The sequence below is a fragment of the Giraffa tippelskirchi genome, chromosome 2, assembly GCF_054371585.1.
Source record: "Giraffa tippelskirchi isolate mGirTip1 chromosome 2, T2T-mGirTip1v1.2.pri, whole genome shotgun sequence".
Classification (NCBI taxonomy): domain Eukaryota; kingdom Metazoa; phylum Chordata; class Mammalia; order Artiodactyla; family Giraffidae; genus Giraffa; species Giraffa tippelskirchi.
This window is the reverse complement of record NC_137276.1, coordinates 1,326,809-1,346,420: the sequence shown is the minus strand read 5'-3', so window position 1 is coordinate 1,346,420 and position 19,612 is coordinate 1,326,809. Positions and strand designations below refer to the sequence as shown.

The window sequence follows — 19,612 nt, the reverse complement described above, 5'->3', positions numbered from 1 at the left end:
ACCTCAGTGTTCATAGCAGGACTATTTACAATAGTCAGGACATGCAATCTACCTAAGGGTCCATCAGATGAATACAGAAGATGTGGTACATATATACAATGGAATATTACTCAACCACAAAACAGAAGGAAATCATGCCATTTTCAGCAAACAGATGGACTGAGAGATTATTATAGTAAATGAGGTAAGTTAGAAAAAGACAAAAAACAATGTGATCTCTCTTATATGTGGAATATAAAATATGGCAGAAATGAACTTACCTAAGAAACGGGAACAGACTCACAGACATAAAGAAAAAGCTTGTCATTACCAAGAGGGAGGAGAGGAGGGGTAGACTGGGAGTTTGGGATCAGCAAACACTAACTATTACACATAGAATGGATGAATGACGAGGTCCTACTGTAGAGCACAGGGAACTACGTTCAATATCCCGTGATAAACCGTAATGGAAATGAGTATGAAAAAGATGCATACATGTATTTTAAAATATATATATATATATATAAAACTGAGTCACTTTGCTTACAGCAGAAATTACCACAACATTGTAAATCAACTGTACTTCAGTTTAAAAAGTAGGTTAAAAGAAAGAAAACCACAATGAGATACCACTTATCAGAATGGCTAAAATAAAAAAAGCAGCAACACTAAATGCTGGCAAGGATGCTGAGAAACTGGATCCCTCACACGCTGGTGGTGGGAGGGTCACAGGGTGCAGCCTCTCTGGAAGGCGGTTTGCCATTTCTTAAATAACTACACGTTCAACTGGGTCTGACCAGAAACTGCACTTCTAGGGTCAGAGAAATGAAGACTTAGGTTCACACAACAACCTGACATGAACATTTATAGCAGCATGGTCTGTAATAACCAACCAGTTGTCCCTCGGTGGGTGAGCGGATAATGTGTCCACCCTGTGAGTACCACACCCGCAGCAGTAAACCCGAATGAACGTGAACTCTATGCACACAACTTGGATGGGTCCCCAGAATTACAGAGGGAAGAACGCTGATTCCAGAAGGTCCCGTGCTACATGACTTCATTTCTATCACATTCTTGAAATGACAAGGTTACAGAAATGGAGGGCAGATTTGTGGTTGCCAGGGGCTGAGGCGGGGATAAAGGTGGGGGCGAAGATGGAGACGGGGTGGTCTGTTAGCTGACGTTCTGGAAGCCAGCATCTTGGCCGAGATTCCTAGTGTCTCAAGATGCTTCCCCTGTGGGAACTGCACAGGGGTGCGCAGTGTCTCTCTGTATCAGCTCACGAAGCTGCATCCGAATCGACACTCATCTCGAAGTGTATGTACAAATAAGTCACAGTACCTCTAGGAAAGTTCAGCCTTTAACTCATCGACAGGTGAGTCAGAGCCGCAGCCTGAATCACACACATCTCCTTTCAACACAAAGGGACCGTGGGGTGGATTCAGTTCTGTAGACTAGGAGCGATGACTCACGGGCAACTTGATGGATAAAAATATGAGTGTGTTGAAGTCAGGGCAGAGGTCTTGTGGCTGAGAACCACAGGCGTCATGAGAAGGACGGGCGTCTTCTCCATCAGAGGTCCTTCACTGTCCGGTGTTATGGTCACCATTGGGGGACGCCCCACATTGGAGAAGTCCCTGCTCTCTGGCTCAGGTGGGCTGACCGTCTCACCAGGCCAGTGGTCACCCGTCCGGAGCCCCGTCTGGCTCTTCCTCTCCCGTGACCTCCGGCCACACCAGGGACAATTGGGGTGAAGGGGGCTCTCTCCCCAGAGCTCCTCCCCCGGAGCTAGATTCCCTCCCTGTTAATGACCAGGAGCAGGGTCTCCACCTGCCGGGTGGACCCCTGGCCTTCTTCCTCCTGGAGAGCCTGGACCTGTTTAATAGGCTTTCTTGGGCGAGGCTCATGCTTTGGGGGCTTGAGAACAATCTTCTAGAAACCTCTGGGGGGTCGTGTGCCCGGCAGGCAGACAGGGAAATGGGACCACCCGGCCGTGTGCAGCCCCGCCCTCCCGGCCAGGCAGGAGCGCCCGGCTCCTCACGCTCTACACAGCCGCTCTCGCCAGAACCCGGGGAGCAAACTGGAAAGTTACTTTTCCTTCCCTTCCTGTCAAAGGCTGCCACCCCATTTTCTTCAAACTCTACTTCCGATCAGGGTGTGCACAAGATCAGCACGCGTGTGACTTCTTTGAGAATACTGTGGTTAGAAGTAGAGGTCACGGCCCAAAACCTCGAAAATTCTAATCTCTCTCTGGAGACTCATGAAAACACCGCACGTGTCTCTAAGGGTTGAGTCAGCCTAGCGCAGACCAGCCCGTTCCACACACGTTTCGTTGGATTTGCAGCAAGAGTCTTGCCGTTAGCAGTGAGGGCTTCGCGGCAGGAGTGCGCCAGCCCTGACGGCTTCCAGGCTGTGTCCAGTAGGACGTGTGTCTCCCCGGGCAGATGCTCCACGTTGTGAGTTTGCTGAAAGACCGTGCTCCGGAACTACCATGTCTGAAGTGGGGTACAAGAAGGAATGGTGCTCCTGGGCGCGACCTGCATAGGCTGGGGCCCTCAGCCTCCCAGGTCAGGGGCACAAGCTCCGGCCAGCCCTGGGCCCACCCTCAGGTCCACCGCGGGCTCCGCCGTTCCCTTCTCCCTGAGAGTCCAGAGGGGCTGCCCCTGCCCAGGGGATGGGAGCTGGATGGCCTGAGTTGAAGGCTTACCAAGAAGTTTCACTTTGATTGGGGTGCTGTGTGGCTACCTCTTGTCCTTCCGTTGGCCCGAGGAAGCCCTGTGCTGGGCAGTGGTCCCAGGGTCTGAGCAGGACTGCAGAGTCTGCGGTGCCCAAAGCGGAGAGGGGCCACTGCCCTGCACGCTCAGCGCTGTCCCGACCAGAGACAGGGCGTGCATGGGGTTCGGAGCGCTTGAGGTTAAGGCCGATGTGTCCCAGCTCCCGGGGACCTGCCCCGCCGCCTGCAACCCTGCACCACCCCCTGGGCCCCCAGGACCTGTGCTACTCCCAGCCCCAGCTCCTTGAAGCCGGCCCCGGAGGGGGGCTCCCCCCACTCCCATGCTCACCCTGTTCTGCACGAGCAAATCTTCTCTTTTTGGAGATTTCCAAGTGTGGGTCAGGTTCTTCGACCAACATTTACATCCAGCGACTCCCCTGGTGTCCAGGGGTGAAGACCGCGTTTCCGACGCAGGTGATGCAGGTTCAATCCCTGGTCTGGGAACCAAGTCCCGCATGACTCGGGCTCCCCCAAAACAAATGACGTCTAACCATGCATGGCCGGGTGGTTCCCCATTCTAGGAGGTGTTTGTTTTCCAAGAAAAGTGAATTGTAATGGGAGAGGGGTCTCTTCAGGGCTCCCCCAAGGCCCACAGCTGGCCCGTCACAGGAAGCAAAATATCTCCACTTTGAGCCTGAGACCACCACCAGCCCTGCCGCCAGGCTCACGGTGAGGGTCCTGCCTGGGGAGAGAGGTGCCTTGGAACCACCCCCACCCGGGCTGAGCTCCCTGCGGCCTACAGCCGGCATGACTTCCCACCGCCGCCACGGCTGGACCTTCCCCCTCCTCCAGGCGTTTGTCCAATGGCCTGTACTTAGGGGGTCGCTGCGGGATGTGACAGGGGGCGTCCCCCCCCCACGGCCTTGGGTTTGCACAGAACTGACCAGACCAGAAGCATCAAACGCATCCTTTGCTGGCTGTGGGTCAGCCTCTTAACCCGTGTGAACATGACCGGCTCTGCAAGGTCGAAGCCCCTTTGTGACCCTGCTCGCTCACCCCTTGCTGGGGTGTCACCCTGGTGATGCCTGCATGTTGGCAGTCTCCTTCTACCTGCACGCTGGGGGCGGCGCACCAGCCTGGAGGCTCCACGTGGAGAAAGCTGGACGGAGGCTGGCAGGACCGAGGTGGGGTGAGGTGTACAGACCGGCCTCCAAGGTGACCGTCCAACATGCCCTGGGCCACGAGCTGTGTCTCACTCTAAACCCTCCAAACACAAAAGGTCTCACTCAGAGAGACCCGAGGGGTGCTCTTCTCCTTGCTTTATTACCTGCTTGGAGACCTTGAGATGGGGGTGGGCAGACTGCACTATCAACCTGATCATTTAACGCTTCCGATCAAAGTGCAGCACACACGGTTGGCCGGGGCCTCATGTAGGTGCCAGGCTGGAGTGGCGAGAGTGAGAGGACCCGGCGAGATGCCCACCCTCCTCCTGTGCCCTGGGCTTCCCGTGGGGGTGCAGACAACACGCCGGCCTCGGAGGGTCTGATTCAACCTCAGGATCAAGGCGCTGGCACCGCGAGGCAGGCTCTGAGCATGAACCGCGTGCACAGAGGTGCTCAGGTCATCCTCATCGGGGGGCTGCCTCCGGGTCATGCCCCACGGCCCCTTCCCACCAGCACCTCAGCCCCCAGCCTCGAGCCTCGTGAGCAGGCATCCCAAGGCCTGACTCTGACTCTGGGGCTGTTCTGCACTGAGGTTCAGACAGCATGGGCGGTGGCTCCACGTGGAGAGGTGGCTTGGTCCACCTGGCGCTGCCCACTTCGACCCAGCCCAGTTCCCAGGGGGCCAGGCCTTCTCCAGAGACCGAGGGCCTGCCATGTGCTGGGCCCCGAGGCCACAGGGGCCTCCTGGAAGTTAGTGAGGCCAGGCAGAGGGGGTCAAGCCAGGGAGGCGTGTGCAGGGCTGAACAGGAGAAGGGGTGGGTGCTGGGAGGGTGGTCCCAGCGAGGCCCCGGTGGCGGGGCGGTGGAGAGGAGGGGGCGGGGAGCCCCTGTGCTGTGAATGGCACGTCTCAAGCTGCTGCTGTGCCCCGGCCCCCACCCTGACCAGTCAGCCCCGAGGCTCTGTGCCCTGCAAGATCTGTGAGGGGCCATGAGGGGCCGGCTGGGATGGGTGGCTTGGACTTCAGAGGCGGCCGGAAAGTCTAGGCCACAGGAGACCCTCAGGGAGAGTGGAGGGGCCGACCCTGCTGGCTCCAGTCCCCGCGCTGACCCGGGCCACCCCAGGACCAGTCCCGAGGGCCCTGTCCAGCAGGGCCCCCCGGGGTCCTGCTCAGGCCTGCGCCCCACTGGCCAAGCTCGGAGCTCTTCAGAGAGTGCACCACAGCCCCGGGCACCATCCAGGCTGCCACATGGGGACCAGAGCCCCTGGCATCCCCGAGGGGGAGGCTCCGCGGTGCCCACTGAGACCTCGCACTCGCAAGGCCTCTGCCCTCTGCCGCCCTGTCCGTCTCCCGGGTAACAGGAAGGACGTGGGAGCTTGACGGCGTCCGGGAGACGAGGTGACCGCTGCAGCTGGCACTTCACCGGGTGTGGGTGTGTGTGCACCAGGCCGCGGGTGCAGAGGAGCACGTGACGTGGGCCAGGGGCCCCAGAGCGCCCGGGCACACGCAGCCTCCGTGTCACTGTTGAGGGCGCCGGCTCCTCGAATGTGGGCGGGGCCGGGGGCGGTGCTCCAGCCAAAGGCTGAACGCGCATGCGTTCAGTGCAAGTAGGGCGTGGGAAGGGAGAGACCCCAGCACTGCTCCCCGGGAATCAACCCATCAAGCGCCCCTGGGGGCACAGCCCGGGGCCAGGAGGGGCCCTGGGGTCCCTGCCCCGGGTGTGGGCGGGCGGGACACCCCACACGCTCCCAGCAGACTCTGGGGAGAGTTAGTCTGTCCATACTCGTTTCCATAAATAGTGACATCAACACACTTACTGTTTGTGCCTAAATGCATGCTGGAGAAAGGCAGGATCTCGCCTTTAGGGAGATGCCGGGCAGAGGCTCGAGGCCTGTTATTGCATCGAAAGAAAGCTCTCGGTGCCGGGAGGCCAGGGCCTGGGTAGAGGCTGCTCAGCGCCCTGGGGTCCAGGCGGCAGGCAGGGGTCCCAGGCAGCCCAAGCCATGCTGTCCGTGTGAGCCTGTGGGAGGAAATGCGGGCGGATTGTGTTCTGGACGAGCCAGTGGCTGGGTGGGCCGAGCTGGCTGGGGGTGGGGGTGGGGTGGGGGGGTGGGGGGCTGGGGGCTGGGGGAGGGCTCTTCTGCTGCCACCCAGTATGGGCACCGCCCCAGCCTCTCCCTCATCGCACCCTGCCCTTCATCTCCTCTTAGATGGCCGGTGAGGCTGCCTCTCTGTCCAGGAAAGGCCTGCAGAGTTTCATTTTAAAATAAGTAAAACATAACATACTTGTTTTCAGAAAACATTGAGTAAATGCTTGGTGGGGTGGACGGCAGCCAGCGAGTTGCACAGGGGCTCGGAATTCCCTGTGATCTGAGGCAGACACACGGCAGTGGGGGGTTCTGGGGCCGGGGAGGTGGTCTGCTCACGGTTGCTTCAAAGCAGCTGCAGAGAACAGACCAGAGATGGTCACAGGGGAACCTAGGGAGGGTGGCCAGGTAGCTGGGTCTTGGTCCAGGGGAGACCCTGGACCTGGGTACACTGCAGGGCAACCGTGGCGCCAGGCCCCTGCTCACAGAAGGCTGAGGGCTGGGGTCGTGAGACCCCCCATCCAGAGCTCCAGGCCAGTAGGAACCCATGGTCCTGCAGGGCTCCCAGACCTGGCCTGGAAGAGCCTCAGCAGTGCACCAGTGGGTGTCTAAGCACAGCATGGAGGCCTTGGGGACACCTGGGGACACTCTTGTGTCTCTGTGCTGGTGAGGAGACAGGCGCGGGGGGCCCAGGCAGCGAGGGGAGCAGGACCTGGAACCCCTCTGCCTTTTAATCCAGGCAAAGCTAGTGGACTCTCCCAGTCTACACCGGGTGCTGGGCGCTGGGACCCGGGGGAGCGGGGGCGGCCCCAGGCCTGGGCCAGTGGGTTCAGGCGTCCAGGCTGGGTGATGGGCGAACAAGCCAGGGTGGGGTCCGGTGCCTGGGTGGTCCAGGGTGTGCACGCGCCCGCCGAGTGGTCTCGGCCTCCTGGGCTGGGCGTGCGGCCCCTTCCAAGCTGGTTCATGGGCCCCAGGGGTCCTGGCCGCCACCCCGTTCCTGTCGGAGAAGCTCGTGTTTCACACCTGCTCCTGCCATCTGTCTGCCACACACCCGGTGAGCAGCTGGGCCCTAACTTTGGTCCCAGAGTCTTATTCCAAAGGGGCAAAGAATAAATATGTACTGAGCGCCGGCTACCCGCGAGGCAGGGGAAATGTGCTTCCATGGAGGGGGGCCCATCGGGGGTGCGGGCGGAGGGCAGGCGGCCCCTACGATGGGCCCATCTGGGCTGCGGGTGGAGGGCAGGCGGCCCCTGCGGTCTGTGACGCGGTGGGCCCTCCCGCCGGCGCAGCAGCTGTGTCCCGCCCACCCCGCCTGTGGGTCCCCCCAGGCCCCGTGCAGTCTGTTTACACTGTGCTTTCCCTCAGGTGAGTGAGAAGATGTAGCGGGGCCACAGGCAGGCGATCGGCCCAGACACGCGGCTGCCCCTCGGGCCACCCTCACCATGTCCAAGAAGGGCGCAGGCGGCCGGAGCAAGGGGGACAAGGCGGAGGGCCTCGCCGCGCTGCAGGCCGCCAACGAGGACCTGCGGGCCAAGCTCACAGAGATTCAGATCGAGCTGCAGCAGGAGAAGAGCAAGGTGGGCGCCCCTGCCTTGCACCCCCCCGCCCCGCCCCACCCTGCCCCCACCCCGCCTGCGTTGGTTTCTCCCCTTGCTGAGAGCGTCATAGAAGGTAAGTGAGACATCCGTCGTTTGGGCTGAAGCCGTCCGGAGGGCAGGAGCCCCCACCCCTGCCCCCCACGGCCGTGTCCCCTCCTTGGCGGATTCGTTTGAGAGGTGCTGGTTTCAGCCTCCTGAGCACGCAGGTTTCCGGACACCCGTGCGTCTGCCCTCGTGCTTCCAGAGTTGGCGCCTACTGGGTGCATAGTCACGCTGCCCACCCACGAGGCTTGACTCTGTTTTCAACCCGTGTTTTAACGAGACCTTCCCTAATAGACGGTAGCTCCCAACTCTGCAAGAACACACAGCCTTTGCGAACGCTGCGCTCGGGTGTCCGCCGACGCAGAGCCTGGCTCCGGGCCGACCGTGTCTCGCTGTGCCGCAGGTCGGCCGGGTGGAGAGGGAGAAGAACCAGGAGCTCCGGCAGGCGCGGGAGCACGAGCAGCACAAGAGCGCCGTCCTGCTCACCGAGCTCAGGACCAAGCTGCACGAGGAGAAGATGAAGGAGCTGCAGGCGCTGCGGGAGACGCTGCTGCGGCAGCACGAGGCCGAGCTGCTCCGCGTCATCAGGACCAAGGACAGCGAGAACCAGCGGCTGCAGGCGCTGCTGCACGCCGTGCGCGAAGGCGGCCCGGACAGGGCGCGCACCGTGCTGCTGTCCGAGGCCAAGGAGGAGGCCAAGAAGGGCTTCGAGGTGGAGAAGGTGAAGATGCAGCAGGAGATCTCGGAGCTGAAGGGCGCCAAGAGGCAGGTGGAGGAGGCGCTGACCCTGATCATCCGCGCCGACAAGATCAAGGCCGCGGAGATCAGGAGCGTGTACCACCTGCATCAGGAGGAGATCTCCCGCATCAAGAAAGAGTGCGAGCGCGAGATCCGCCGGCTGGTACGTGCGCGCGGCGGCGGGGGCGGGGGCGCGGAGCTGGAGGAGGGGCGAGGCTGGGGAGGGGCGGGGCTGGGTGGGGCCGGGGCGCGGGGCTGGGCGGGGCGGGGGAAGAGGAGGGGCGGGCACGGGGAGGGGCGCGGGGCGGGGCTGGGGCGGGGCGGGCCCAGGAAGGGGCGGGGCGGGGCTGGGGGAGGGCCGCATGGCGCCGGGCGTGGCCAGGCCTCGCTTGGGCTTTGCTCTCCTTTGGGTTCCCCCCCCTCACAGGGCGCTTCGCCCCTCTGCTCTTGGTTTGCGGACTCCAGAGAGGCTAGGCTGCTGAAAACAGCAGGATGCGGTTCAGAACTCACCAGTCAGTGGCCCAGGGCCCAGGAGGCCGCAGCCCTCCCCGCTCCGCCCCACTCAGCTTTCCTTCCCATTTCCAGCTTGGTCAGAAAGAGATGCCCACGAGGGGGCCTCCCCCGCCCCCCAAAAAGGGTTTATGAAAGGCCCCTCCTCTTGCAGCCCCAGGTTAAACTCAAGGCGTGCAGGGGCCAGTTGGATGACATGAGCTCCGGCTCCATAACCAAGAGGGTCTGCAGTCTGTGAGCTCGCTGGGCCCAGAGAGGGGAGACCAGAGGCCCACAGGCGAGGGTCCTGGCCCCAGGCCATCCCAGCGTTCCCGAGCTGTGCAGTCTGGGAAGGCGTGGCTCTTCGCAGGTCAGGAACTCTGTGCATCCCATGGCTCCCAAGGCCCTGTGAGGAGAGGCTGATGAGAACGCTTAGAGGTTGTGGGGGGTTCCGCTCGATTCTCCTCATTCCTTGGAGCCTGGACCTCCTCGGTCACTGGGGGGAAATGAGCCCCTCCTCTCTGCCAGGCACTTCATCAGGATGAAGCTGGCTTTGCAGCTGGCCACTCTGGGGATCCCTGGATGCCCCTTGGGGGTGCAGCCAGCTTTCCTCCAGCACAGCTGTGCACCCAGGCCACCTCTCCCAGCCTCCTGAGCTTCTGGGTTCCAAAGACCACCATGCTGATTTCTCAGAAACGTTGCAGTTGCTCTGGACACAGGGCCCAGATGGGAACTGGGGGCTGTGAACAAGCACAGCTCTGTCATCCTGAGCATGCGGGGCCCAGACACCCCCACCCTGGGTGGCCCCCTCCCCTTTTCCGGAATGTCCCCTGTTCCACACTCCCCCTTTGAACTCTGCATCCATCCCTGGACCGTGTGTTGGCACCAGGTCAGCACCCACTGCCCAAATCCACACCCTCTCCATCACCTTGATTGGCCTCAGTGTTCATCACGGAGGCTCGTGGACCAATTTCCTTAAGCACAGGGTCACGACAGAACCAACCGTAGTCCTCAACCTTGGCCTGGGCTCCCCAGAGGGGCCCGTTGCAGTTCGCCTAGTTGATTCTTTCGAGTTTTATTCCAAACCCTCAGAAATGTGCCTGCACCTCTCCTTTTGGTTTCTCAGGTTTAGCTCTTCCTTTGCTTCCCCGTTAGCCCCCCACCCCCCAAGTTCCATGGGCCAGGTCTCAGCAGGACACACAGCGCACCCCAGACAGGGTGCTCCAGTGGCCCCGGTGGGGCCTGGCTGTGGCCCAGGGAAGGGGCCGGGGCAAGGGCTGCCCCTATGGGCGAGGGCCTCGGGCGAGAGTGTGGCTCTGGGGGCACTCGGCCCAGTCGAGGAGCCGAGGGAGCAGGTGCCCAGACACCCACTCCCCCGGCCGCTGCTCCTCCTCTGGTTCCCAGGGCCCGGGAGGTGGGGCGCGAGCCAGGGAGGAGGGTGTCGGGCCCCGCTTGCTGCTCCGTCCAGACTGAAACGGGCATCTACTCTCGTGTCATAGGTGGTCCTGAACGTTCACAAAAGACCCACCGTGACCCACATGAATTACCTCTCTTGTACACACTTTTATTTTCCTTCAAATTAATTTTTTTCATTTGCTTAATTTTCAAGTGAATGGGTGCTAAGTTGCTTCAGTTGAGTCCAACTCTTTGCGACACTCCTGAATTTCCGGAGGAAGGAATCCGCTGTCAATACAGTAAAAGCATTAGGAATCCTGCCCACTTTTGTTGTCTGAGACATCCTTCCTGGACCGCTCGCTCTTCACGTCTCCCCTGCATGGACTGCTTTCCTAAAGTGGCCTGAATCCTGAATCCCCTTTGTCACCATCCCAGGAAGCCCCCCTCTCTCCTGGGTTAGACCCCTCCCTCACCTTCCTCTTTCTCGGATGACTGTTTCTCATCTGGAGGAAAGTACAGTCTCTAATCGCTTCCTGGAGACAGAAGGGGGGAATGTATTTTGTGAGACCTTGTGTGCATGGAATTTTTATTCTAACCTCGCCCGCAGTGGGTGTTGTAACTCGATGTGGTGTCAGAGGTTGGAAAACATCTATTGGAATTTGAAGGTGTTCCTGCATCGTCTTCTGACTCTGAGTATTGCTCTTAAGGAACTGGACGAGATTCTGACTCCTTCCTCGTCCTTCCCCGGAGGTTATGGGATGCTGCGCCTGCGCTCGGAGCCCCGCTGAAAGTCGAGGTTGCTGAGCCTTTAGTGTGGGTGTTGGCTCACCCACCTTGCCAGGCAGCCAGGACACTTTCTAACTGGAAGCTCAGGTCCCTGGCTCTGGAGAGCTTTGCTCTTCCGTCCTCTCTTCCTTCTAGAAGCCCCATTAGCCAGGCAGGGCTTGATACCCTGATTCTCTTATGTTTCTCTTCAACCTTGGCTTTCGGTTCTATTTTCTAGGAAATGCCCTTGACTTTTTCATCTAACTTTTCTGGCTTAATTCTTTTGTTTCTGCCTTCATAATTTAATCCTCCAAATGTTTGTTCACTGAAAGTTTGGTCATTCCCCTCTTACTCGTAGATGTAAAATCACCTTATTTCCCTGAGGATAATATAATACTTATATTCTTATATAGCAGATATAATACTTATATTTATTTTACAATTTTGTCTCTGTTCCTTTCACTGTCGGTGTCACTTCAGAGCCTCTTTTGCCTTATTTCCTCCCAGCTGCTGTCTCTCACGTTGAAGGGTTTCCTTGCGTGACAAGGGCTTTACCTTGAGGTGAACTGGACGAGATTATGCCATTTTCTTGGGGATTTTTTTCCTTTCACCTTTTGTTTTTTCCTTCATCTTTCTCCACTGAGGAATTCAAGTCAGGGCACTAAAGGCAAAAGACAGAAATCAAAGACATCAGATTGGAAACGAAGAAATAAAACTGTCTTCTGTGGGTGACTTGGCTTTGTAGGTAGAAAACTCTAAGGAGTTCCCCCAAATGAACTATTGAATGAGTTCAGCAAGGTTTCAAAATACAGAAACAATATGCAAAACTCAGTCGCATTTTATATACCAGTAACAGACAGTCCAAAATGAAAATTTTAAACATTCCACTCATAATGGCGTGAAAAATACAATAAAAGGCTTGGGAATAAGTTTAACAAAAGGCGTGCAAGACTTGAACACTGAAAATATGGACACACAACACGGCTGAGAGGAACTGAAGATGAGTCGAGTGGAGAGGCGTTCCCTGTCCGTGGACTCGAGAACCAGGATCGCTGGGTGGGGGGCACTTCTCCCGACACTAACAGGAAGAGTGAACCAGGGCCTCCGAGAACCCCAGAGGGCTACTTTGCAGGCAGGGACAAGCTGATTCTCAAATTCACACTGAAATGCAAGGAAGTGTCTCCCCTGCTCTGTGGGCTGCCTTTCTGTATCCTCGGTGAGGATGCCTTTGTGATCTGAAGGTGCAGATTCTAGAGTCTAATTTATCAGGCTTTTCCTTTAGAGTTGGTGCTTACTGTGTCTTGTTTAAGAATTTCTTTTATTCTGAAGCATGAAGATTTATGTTTTTAAAAGTTTATGGTTTCATCGTTCACGCACAGGTCTTTGCCCTGCTGCAGCATGTGTGTGTGTGTGTGTGTAAGAGTGTGAGTGTGTGTGTGAGTGTGTATGTGAGTGTGTATGTGTGTAAGAGTGTGAGTGTGTGTAAGAGTGTGAGTGTGTGTGTAAGAGTGTGAGTGTGTGAGTGTGTGTGTGTAAGAGCGTGAGTGTGTGTGTAAGAGTGTGAGTGTGTCTGTGTAAGAGTGTGAGTGTGTGTGTGTGTGTGTGTGTGTGTGTGAGACATGGAAGGCAGACGCCCACTTATATTTTTTTCCATATGGACATACAGTTGTTCTAGAACTCTTTTTAAATTTTTTTTGGCCATGGAGCATGGCATGCGGAATCTTACTTCCCACCCACTAACCCCCAATCTAGGATCAGACGCATGCCCGCTATAGTGGAAGCCCTGAGTTTTAACCACTGGACAGCCAGGAAAGTTATATAACAACTCTTAAAAAGACCATTTGCCCCCCAGTCCTCTGACATGCATTGAGTATTCTTAAATGAGAGGGTGTTTTTTCATCATCTGTCCCATTTCAAGCCTATTTTGTAGGAATTACTCCAGTCTTATCATCAGCTGAGTTTCTGAGTAGCAAGTCCTCCCACTGTGTTCTTCTTGAAGACTTACCATTCAGGCTTCCATGGAAACCTCAGAATCATTTTTCCTAAAAAAATGTTGAAATTTTTATTGGGATCGTACCTAACTGTTAGAGGACAAGTTTTAACAGAGGGTGTAATCATGAAGATTGTAAAAATATGTATTGAATACATGTAAAAATTTTTATTTAAATCAGTGACTAACGAGAAACAAGTAAATGTTACAACTGATTTGAACGAGGATTTGATCTGAGTTGATTCTGTTCCCTACCTGGCAAAGATCCTTTGCAAGGCCACAAACGTCCGCTGGATCATTGAAAGAGCACGAGAGTTCCAGAAAAACATCTATTTCTGCTTTATTGACTATGCCAAAGCCTTTAACTGTGTGGATCACAATAAACTGTGGAAAATTCTGAAAGACATGGGAATACCAGACCACCTGCCCTGCCTCTTGAGAAACCTGTATGTAGGTCAGGAAGCAACAGTTAGAACTAGACATGGAACAATAGACTGGTTCCAAATAGGAAAAGGAGTACTTCAAGGGTGTATATTGTCACTCTGCTTATTTAACTTATATGCAGAGTACATCATGAGACATGCTGGGCTGGAGGAAGCACAAGCTGGAATCAAGATTGCTGGGAGAAATATCAACAACCTCAGATATGCAGATGACACCACCCCTATGGCAGAAAGTGAAGAAGAACTAAAGAACTTCTTGATGAAAGTGAAAGAGGAGAGTGAAAAATTTGGCTTAAACCTCAACATTTAGAAAACAAAGATCATGGCATCCGGTCCCATCACTTCATAGCAAATAGATGGGGAAACAGTGGAAACAGTGGCAGACTTTATTTTGGGGAGCTCCAAAATCACTGCAGATGGTGACTGCAGCCATGAAATTAAAAGACACTTACTCCTTGGAAGGAAAGTTATGACCAACCTAGACGTCATGTTAAAAAGCAGAGACATTACTTTGCCAACAAAGGTCCGTCTAGTCAAAGCTATGGTTTTTCCAGTAGTCATGTATGGATGTGAGAGTTGGACTATAAAGAAAGCTGAGTGCCGAAGAACTGATGCTTTTGAACTGTGCCGTTGGAGAAGAGTCTTGAGAGTCCCTTGGACTGCAAGGAGATCCAACCAGTCCATCCTAAAGGAGATCAGTCCTGAATATTCATTGGAAGGACTGATGCTGAAGCTGAAATTCCAGTGTTTTGGCCACCTGATGGGAAGAGCTGACTCATTGGAAAAGACCTGATGCTGGGAAAGATTAAAGGCAGGAGGAGAAGGGGACGACAGAGGATGAGATGGTTGGATGGCATCACCAACTCAATGGACATGAGTTTGAGTAAACTCCAGGTGTTGGTGATGGACAGGGAGGCCTGGTGTGCTGCAGTCTATGGGGTCACAAAGAGTCGGACACGACTGAGCAACTGAGCTGAACTCAGCTGAACAGGGGGAAGTGTTTGGTTTGCTAACAGTTTTCTCCAGGTAAACACCTGTCTCCACAGAGTCACAGGATGGCCTAGTCACAGACAAAGGCACGCAGCTCTGTGGAATCAGACAGCTCTCCAAGGCTCCAGCACCCCTAGAAAAGGAACCAGTTTTGTGTTTTGCTTATTTTAGAGTCTTTTGTAGTTATTCCCTTTAGAATCCATAATCCTTTTGGGGAATCTCCTTTAGTTTCATGTATATGTGTGTATATGCATATATGTATATATTTCACACACAAACACACACACGTACACATATTTTATGTTTATCATTGATGACATGCATGCTCGATAGCAAGACTAGTGCTTCTTTTCTGAGACCCCCACCCCTGCCCAGCGGCCCACAGCTCTGCGTCCCTCAGTCCAGTGGGCAGGGAACGGGCTGTAGGTCACGGTCCACCCACTGCACTTCCCGCCCCTTCCACCAGGCGTCGCTGTTGGAGGCCGGACCACGAGGCGCTGCCCAGATGGGCATCAGGACCCAGCCCCACCTCCGTCCATCTCAGCCACTGTTCCCAAAGCCCAGTCATGTTACAGAATACACAAAGTAATTTTTCCAGTTTTTCCGGGATACAATGGACACAATTGCCTTACATCACTGTATAGGCGTAAACTGTAGAGCATGGTGGTCTGACTCACCTGTGTATGAAATGACTGCCTCCACGAGTTTAGTTAGTATCCATCAGCTCATGTAGAGACTACAAGAAGAAAAGCCAAAAGGAAATTAAAAAATTTTTTCCTTGTGATAAGAACTCATAGGATCTACTCTGTTAACGGCTTTCATATATATCAATATAAATCAATGATGTGTTTTTGTGCAATGTCAGCAAATTTGGAAAACTCCGCTGTGGCCACAGGACTGGAAAAGGTCAGTCTTCTTTCCAGTCTCAAAGAAGGGCAATGCCAAAGAATGTTCAAACTGCCACGCAGCTGTGCTCATTTCACATGCTAGCAAGGTTATGCTCGAAATCCTCCAAGCTAGGCTTCAGCAGTACATGACTGAGAACTTCCAGATGGACCAGCTGGGTTTAAAAAAGTCAAAGGAAGCTGAGATCAAATTGCTAACCTTCATTGACTCAAAAAGAAAACAAGGGGATTCCAGAAAAGCATGTGCTTCTGCTTCATGGACTGCACTAAAGCCTTTGACTGTGTGGATCACTACAAACTATGGAAAATTCTTAAAGAGATGGGAATACCAGACCACTTTCCCTGCCTCCTGAGAAACCTGTATGTGGATCAAGAAGCAACAGTTAGAACTGGACAAGGAACAATGGACTGGTTCAAAATAGGGAAGAGTTATGACAAAGCGATATATTGTTACCTTATTTATTTAACTTCTATGCAGAGTACATCATGCGAAATGCCAGGCTGGCTGAATCACAAGCTGGAATCAAGATTGCTGGGAGAAATATCAACAACCTCAGATATGCAGATGACACCAGTCTAAGGGAAGAAAGTGAAGAGGAACTCAAGAGCCTCTTGATGAGGGTAAGAGAGGAGAGTGAAAAAGCTGGCTTAAAACTCAACATTCAAAAAACTAAAATTATGGCCTCTGGTCCCATCACTTCATGGCAAATAGATGGGGAAAAAGTGAAATAACTGATCTTGTTTTCTTGGGCTCCAAAATCACTGCAGATGGTGACTGAAGCCATGAAATTAAAAGGCGCTTGCTCCTTGGAAGAAGATCTATGACAAACATAGCATATTAAAAAGCAGAGACATCACTTTGCCAACAAAAAATCTGTCTAGTCAAAGCTGTGGTTTTTCTAGTAGTCATGTCTGGATGTGAGAGTTGGACTATAAAGAAATTTGAGCACCGAAGAATTGATGCTTTTGAACTGTGGTGTTGGAGAAGACTCTTGAGAGTCCCTTGGACTGCAAGGAGATCCAACCAGTCCATCCTAAAGGAGATCAGTCCTGAGTGTTCATTGGAAAGACTGATGCTGAAGCTGAAACTCCAATACGTTGGCCACTTGCTGTGAAGAACTGACTCATTTGAAAAGACTGATGCTGGGAAAGATTGAAGGCGGGAGGAGAAGGGGACGGCAGAGGATGAGATGGCTGGATGGCATCACCAACTTGATGGACATGAGTTTGAGCAAACTCCAGGAGACAGTGGAGAACAGAGAAGCCTGGGGTGCTGCAGCCCATGGGGTCGCAAAGAGTGGGAAGTGACAGCAACAGAACAACAGCCAGTTAGCTTCCTTCAGCTCATGAAGAGACAACAAAAAGAAAAAAAACCAAAAGAAAATTAAAAAAAAAAAAATTCCTTATGATGAGAACTCTTAGGATCTACTCTGTTAACAGCTTTCTTATATATCAGTATAAATCAATGCTCTGTTTTTGTGCAATGTCAGCAAATAATGAAAAACACACATGAAGTCTCAGCTGCAGGCCCAGCACACAGGAAGAGCTCGGAGAACGGAGATCAGAGTGAGCAGCAGTTCCTGCCTCCCGTGAGCCCCGCGGCCTGGCCCGAGCCTCCCTATTGGGGCCCTTTCTTCATTTCAATGCTGCCACCACGAGGCCCCCTCCTCTCAGCCAATGGAGGCGCAGCACCGGCTCAACCTTCCCATTCGGGCTCCTGCTGGTGGACCTGGCCCTGGCCCTGGCTGTGAGTTCAGGTTGACACCCGGCTCCACTGTGCGAACACATCTGGAGTGACTCTGGGGGTGGGGCAGGCTTGCTGGAATGGGGGCTCCGGGGAATTTTCAGAGAAGGCAGGGTTGGAAAGGAGGGGAGTGGAAGCAGAAGTGGCAGGTGGAGGACGTGGTCCAGAGGCCAGCCTGGGTCAGGCCTGGCCTGGAGGAGGAGCAGGCTGGGGGCTGTGCAGGGGCAGGGCCCAGCCCCAAGCCACCTGTGGGGCCAGTGGGGGTCAAGGGGCTTAGGGCCAGAAGAGGGATGTGGGCCCAGAGCCAAGGACGATGGCTGTGTGGTGAGGTCCACTGACTCCTCACTGGGGGTGACCGTGTTGACAGCATCGGGGGTCTCAGGGCCCCCCTGTGCAGAGACCTGGCTGTGACCACCTCAGACGATATTTGATCACCGCAGTTCCTTACAGCCATCAAGCCAGGAATTGCTATTTCCCGGGCTATGGCACGGGCCCTCCCAGGGGGTGGTGACGATTTCCCTGGGCCTGGGAGGAGGGCCTGTGGCTCTGGGAGGTCAGGGGTCAACTGGTGCTCCGTGGAGCACTGGCCTGTGGGACACACGGTCCCCTCCTCCCTGTCTCTGGCACCGCCCAGCGCTGGACTCAGAGTGCGGCGTGTGATGGCGCTTGCGGCCAGAAGCAGCCGTGCAGTGGCCAGCGCACACGCAGGGTTGCAGCTGAGTTGGGGGTGGCCTGGGGGCCCTGCTGTGGCCCAGCCGAAGGGCGGAGCGCGGTGGCTGTGGGCCGCCTGAACGGAAAGCCGAGGAGGTGAAGGAGGTGAAGCTCCATGTCCACTTGCGGCCGGCACCCCAGGCACAGGGGCTCCGCCCGGCGTGCTGCTGGTAGCAAACCCGGGGCCGAATTCCTGCACCGCAGGGTCAGGGAGCCCACCTGGACGACCGTGCCGGCAGCTGGCCCAGGAGGGAGGGGGCCAGAGAGAGTGGACCTCAACACGCAGCGGCCACTTTGCAAAGAACGTGACAACCCCCAAGTGGCCAAAAGCAGGAGGCTCTCGGGCAGCAGCGTGGCTGGCGTTTCGGGCTGGGTCCCGCCTGCTTGTCCGAGCCCCTCCGGCCCTCGCCCTGGGGCTCTGGCCTGTTTGGGGTCTTCCAAGGTGCAGCTCACAGGGTCCAAGGGGGAGGCTGTGGTCATCTGTGGCCACATCACAGAGCCAGCAGACAGTGGGCTGGCCCTGGTGAGGTTGAGGCTGAGCCACAGGGCCATGCGTGGGCAGGAGTGGGATGACTGGGCAGAGCCAGCCCAGCTGTGGACAATTAGGTCCCTGTTTTGACCCCAGGATGCTGAGTGCTGGCCAGAGGTGAGGGCACAGAGGTGTCAGACTGAAGCTGCGTGGAGGCTGGGGTCGGGTAGCCAGCTGGCACACCCAGACAGAACCTGGGAGGCCCGTTGGGCTGCAAGCTGGCCCCTCCTGCAGAAGGGTCTCCCTGGGGGCTCACATCAGAACACCCGGGGGACCTTAGGAGGTGACACCCCAAGTGAGGCCCAGGCCCGCTGTTCTCGCGGCCCCCACGACTCTGCCGCCCAGCTCCCTGGACTTTACAAAAGGGGGGTCTGGACCTTTAGGCGGTCCTGGGCAGCTGCACGGTATCCCTGGAGAGCTCGGTCTGGGGTGGGGGTGGCTCCTATCAAAGTGGAAGCAAAGTAGCCGCCCACTCTGACTTTCTCGCTGAGCTCAGGCTGGTCCTCTGCGTCCCCGCCCACACCTGGCTGCTGACACACTCTGAGGACCAGGCTGCCTGCCGCGGGCAGGGGGGGTGGACTCTCAGCCAGGAGCAGCTTCGGGCACCTTCTAGCTGTGCCGTTCTGGAACCAGGAGGGGATGTCTGTCGGGTACTCACTAAAATACCAGCTCAGATGGCTACTAAAAATCCTATAAACCCAAGAAGGATGGGCAAAACCAGGCGCTGCCTCACACTCCGCTGTTTGTTCACTCTCTGGGGAGTGGTCCTCAAGGGGCAGGTGTGTGCTCACCTGTACGGAGCCGGGGAGGGAGGGTCCCCAGGTGGGGCTGCCGTGCTGGGCTTGATGGTGACCCCCGATGGGCGTCGTGGGGCGTAGGAGCTGGAGGGGGTCTCAGCTCGGGGGGCGGTGGTTAGACCATGTCAGAGCGCTTCACAGCATGGCACTGTAAGTGTGGGTCCCAGGCTCCCCGGCAGGTCTGCTGCTCTGTGCTTGTTCTGAGCCTGCTCTGAGCCTGCTCTGTGCTGGGGGTGGGGTGATGGTGTGAGAAGGGCACCCTCTCCCCCCGGCAGGGGCGGTGCTCCTGCCCTAGCATACTCCTGCACCCCTTCTCTCGGGACCCATTGTCCCAGGGACCCCCCGGGTTTTCATACCCACGTAACAGGGAGTAGGGCTGGGGCAGGGCAGCCCCTGTGGAAGCGGGCAGCCTCCAGTAAGGACTCTGAATCTTGCTCTTGGTACCCCGGATGCATGGGAGTGGTGAAATCTGATTCTCTGGCTGTGTTGTGGGGCCAGGGGTGGGGGCACAAGTGGACACGAGAGGCCAGCTGAAG

At 56.0% G+C, this 19,612-nt stretch overlaps 1 protein-coding gene and 1 long non-coding RNA gene across 2 annotated transcripts in view; one reads left to right on the top strand and one right to left on the bottom strand.

Moving 5' to 3' along the window:
* Positions 1 to 1,321: 1,321 nt before the first annotated feature.
* Positions 1,322 to 7,577, bottom strand: LOC145539218 (uncharacterized). The gene is made up of 7 exons (XR_014077639.1): positions 7,382 to 7,577; positions 6,042 to 6,099; positions 5,671 to 5,873; positions 3,637 to 3,862; positions 3,042 to 3,189; positions 2,687 to 2,845; positions 1,322 to 2,474 (listed from the first exon to the last, which is right to left on the bottom strand). It is a non-coding gene; the product is annotated as an uncharacterized LOC145539218 (long non-coding RNA).
* JAKMIP3 (Janus kinase and microtubule interacting protein 3) overlaps positions 7,257 to 19,612 on the top strand; it is a 37,284-nt gene continuing 24,928 nt past the window's right edge. The window contains exons 1-2 of the mRNA XM_081572872.1: positions 7,257 to 7,517; positions 7,984 to 8,481. Coding sequence (XP_081428998.1) covers positions 7,383 to 7,517; positions 7,984 to 8,481 — 633 coding nt within the window. The 5' untranslated portion in view covers positions 7,257 to 7,382. The remainder of the gene's footprint in view (positions 7,518 to 7,983; positions 8,482 to 19,612) is intronic.